The following is a 2,745-nucleotide window of genomic DNA, read 5'->3' on the forward strand; positions in this document are numbered from 1 at the left end:
GTTTCTCTTAGATTAGATTTTCTCTACTAGAAGCTACTTTCCACAGTGTATAAACGTTCAGTTGTCCCTGTGTCTGAGTATGGGCTATTCCACAGAATTAGAACAGATGCTGCTACACTTGTGTTCAGTGTCTTTATGTCAATTACCTTCTGGATTATTCTTGTACTTCTTGGTCTTAAAGGCATCATTTGCTTGTTTGGATTATCTCAGATTTCAAAACAGAGAATTCATACCTATAAACTTTCATTCTAAAACTATATCATTTCTTCCCTAGCATCGTGTGTCCCTGAAATTGCCCAAAATACAGAGAACTTGAGGTAACCATCATGGTCAGCCACCGGGAAGAGGACATCCTTAAGAAGAATTATAAATTTTTAACATCTCTGGGGTGTGGTGCCTTTGGGGAGGTGATACTTGCCCAACACCTTACCACGAAAACGCAGGTGGCTATCAAGGTGCTTGAGAAAGAGTACAATGATGAGGAGTACATCAGGTCTGAAGTTGCGATCCATAAGTCCCTGCAACACAGCAACATCATCCAGTTATTCCATGCTATCAACACGCTGCAGACCACCTATCTCATCATGGAATACCTTAAAGGAAAAGACCTGGTGATGTTGATCAGGGAGGTGGGCTGTTTAAAAGAGGAGGAGACTAGGCCCATAATCAATCAGTTGGCATCTGCTGTGCACTTTCTGCACCAAAGACGGATCGCGCACCGCGATATCAAGCTAGAAAACATCCTTCTGGGAGAAGGCGGCAAAGTCAAACTTTGCGATTTTGGGTTGGCCACTCAGCTTACAGAGCGTCAGATGCTGGAGGAGCTGTGGGGCACCTTGCCATATATGGCCCCTGAGATCTTGGCCGGAACACCATATGACGCTATGGCAGGGGATATGTGGAGCTTAGGGATTGTCTTCTACGTCCTGGTCACCAGACAATTGCCCTATGTAGCATCGACCCCCGAAGCTATGTACTATCTGATCACCACCACCCCGTGCCGCATTCCATACCATCTTTCTAAGGCCTGTTATCTCACCTTGGCCAGACTGCTCACGGGTTACATTTGGTTCAGGCTAACTTCATCTCGGCTTGTGGAACGACCTTGGCTGGGCCATATTCAGGAACACGTAACATCTCCTGCCAAGGAAATCCTCCCCAAGGTTGTGGAGACCATGTGTAACATCGGGTACACCTGTGAGCAGGTTATATCATCACTAAAAGACCCAGAGTCAAACCTAACAGCAACGATTAACATACTAAAATTCAAAGTGAGCTCTGGGGATAGCAGTCTGCAAAATATCATCCCTGCAGTCGCTATTAGTGTCCCTGTGGCCATGAAGAGGAGCCACAGCGAACCAGCTCTGCTGTCCAGAGGCAGAAGCAAAGCGCGGCTCCACACACACACCTGCCCGGAGGAGCTGCATTATTCAGATAACACAGCCCCAGAAGGAGATGCATTGGCCACTGAAACCATCAAATCTACAGGGGACAACACAGTCAACATGATGTCACTGGATAGCCTGGCTGATGAATCTTCCTCCCATGAACCACCTCTGAATGGGAGATGCATGGGGCTGGTGAACATGGCCTTTAGCGAAGAACAATCCACAGAGCCAGAGGTGCCCAGTGACCAGCCCCAGGTTGTACCCACAGCCTCTGGAACCAGGCCACTCCGGGGCTGGAAGCTAATGAAGACGAGAATTTCCCAGGCTCTGAGAGCACTGTGCTGCTGCTGCCTGCCTGCCCCACGTGGGCAAATGGAAGTGGCCTAGGAGAATTTCAGCCCTGATAAGGAGTGCCTGCTGCAGGAGGGAGCCAGGAGAGAAGCTCAAATGGGTGCGGCCCTGCAACCCAGGGCAACAGGTCCCTGCGTCCATACTCCAGCTACAGGTTCTGAGCTACCAGTCCCTTTCTCCCGTAGCTTACTGCTGCCCTGGCACTGCTTTCCAGATCCAGGGCTGGACAGAAGGCCCATCTGCCCGCTGAGACTCCACCTCCCCAGCTTTGGTTTGCATTTACGCCCGTTACCCACATCTAACACACCTCCCTCTGCAACCAGCCATGACTTAGATACCCACCTCATGCTGATCATCATCTTGTCTTCTTCCTCTGCTCCAGCTTAATATGAACTGTCTGTTGGACAGACCTGCAACAATGCATGTCCTTGAATCTGATTGACAGGGACAATGGATACAGAGTTTGAGCTTATGCTTCAATCTGAACTCCCACTCTTTCAATAATTCTGATTTTTGTGTTCTGTGTTATTTTTAAAATTTGCCTACTTGTTATTTGTTAGTTTTTATATATCTTTAACATAAATGTGTTCATTAGGAAGTTCAATTTAAATAGAAAACGTAGTTAATTAATATTGTTAATGCTTCATGTAAATATCTGGACAGTCTCCTCAGCCTGGAAAGCTGAGGCAAAAAAGAGAGGAACTTCTGGTCCTAGCTTGTAGGAGACACTGTAGGCCAGTCTTCCTAAGCCTCAGCTCTCCTGCCAAAACCAGCCTACCCAAGCCTCAGCCGTCCTTCCAAAACAAGACACATGAGCATGCATGGCAGGAACTTCTTCCCTGAGCCAATGGAATGCCTCCTGCTATGCCCAGAGACTGGTGACTAATGGACATGTGACCAGAGTTGTCAGTGAAGAACAAACCCAGGTCATCAGGCTTGGTGGCCAACACCTTTACCTGATGAGCCATCCCACTGATCTGGAAGATTTATTGGACTGGTTAACCTA

The 2,745-nt window shown here is 47.8% G+C and overlaps 1 protein-coding gene across 1 annotated transcript; it reads left to right on the forward strand.

Moving 5' to 3' along the window:
• Positions 1-280: 280 nt before the first annotated feature.
• Positions 281-1,775, forward strand: LOC125417563 (sperm motility kinase-like). Its single transcript, XM_085698833.2, has one exon. The coding sequence runs from the start codon at positions 327-329 to the stop codon at positions 1,773-1,775; it is 1,449 nt and encodes a 482-aa protein (XP_085554959.2). The 5' UTR covers positions 281-326.
• The last annotated feature ends 970 nt before the right edge of the window (positions 1,776-2,745 follow it).

Source organism: Myodes glareolus, chromosome 14 (assembly GCF_982192425.1).
Source record: "Myodes glareolus chromosome 14, mMyoGla1.1, whole genome shotgun sequence".
NCBI lineage: Eukaryota > Metazoa > Chordata > Mammalia > Rodentia > Cricetidae > Myodes > Myodes glareolus.

Excerpts from the sequence above, each read along its gene's own strand:
- LOC125417563 (XM_085698833.2), top strand. The coding sequence starts at position 327 with ATGGTCAGCCACCGGGAAGAGGACATCCTTAAGAAGAATTATAAATTT.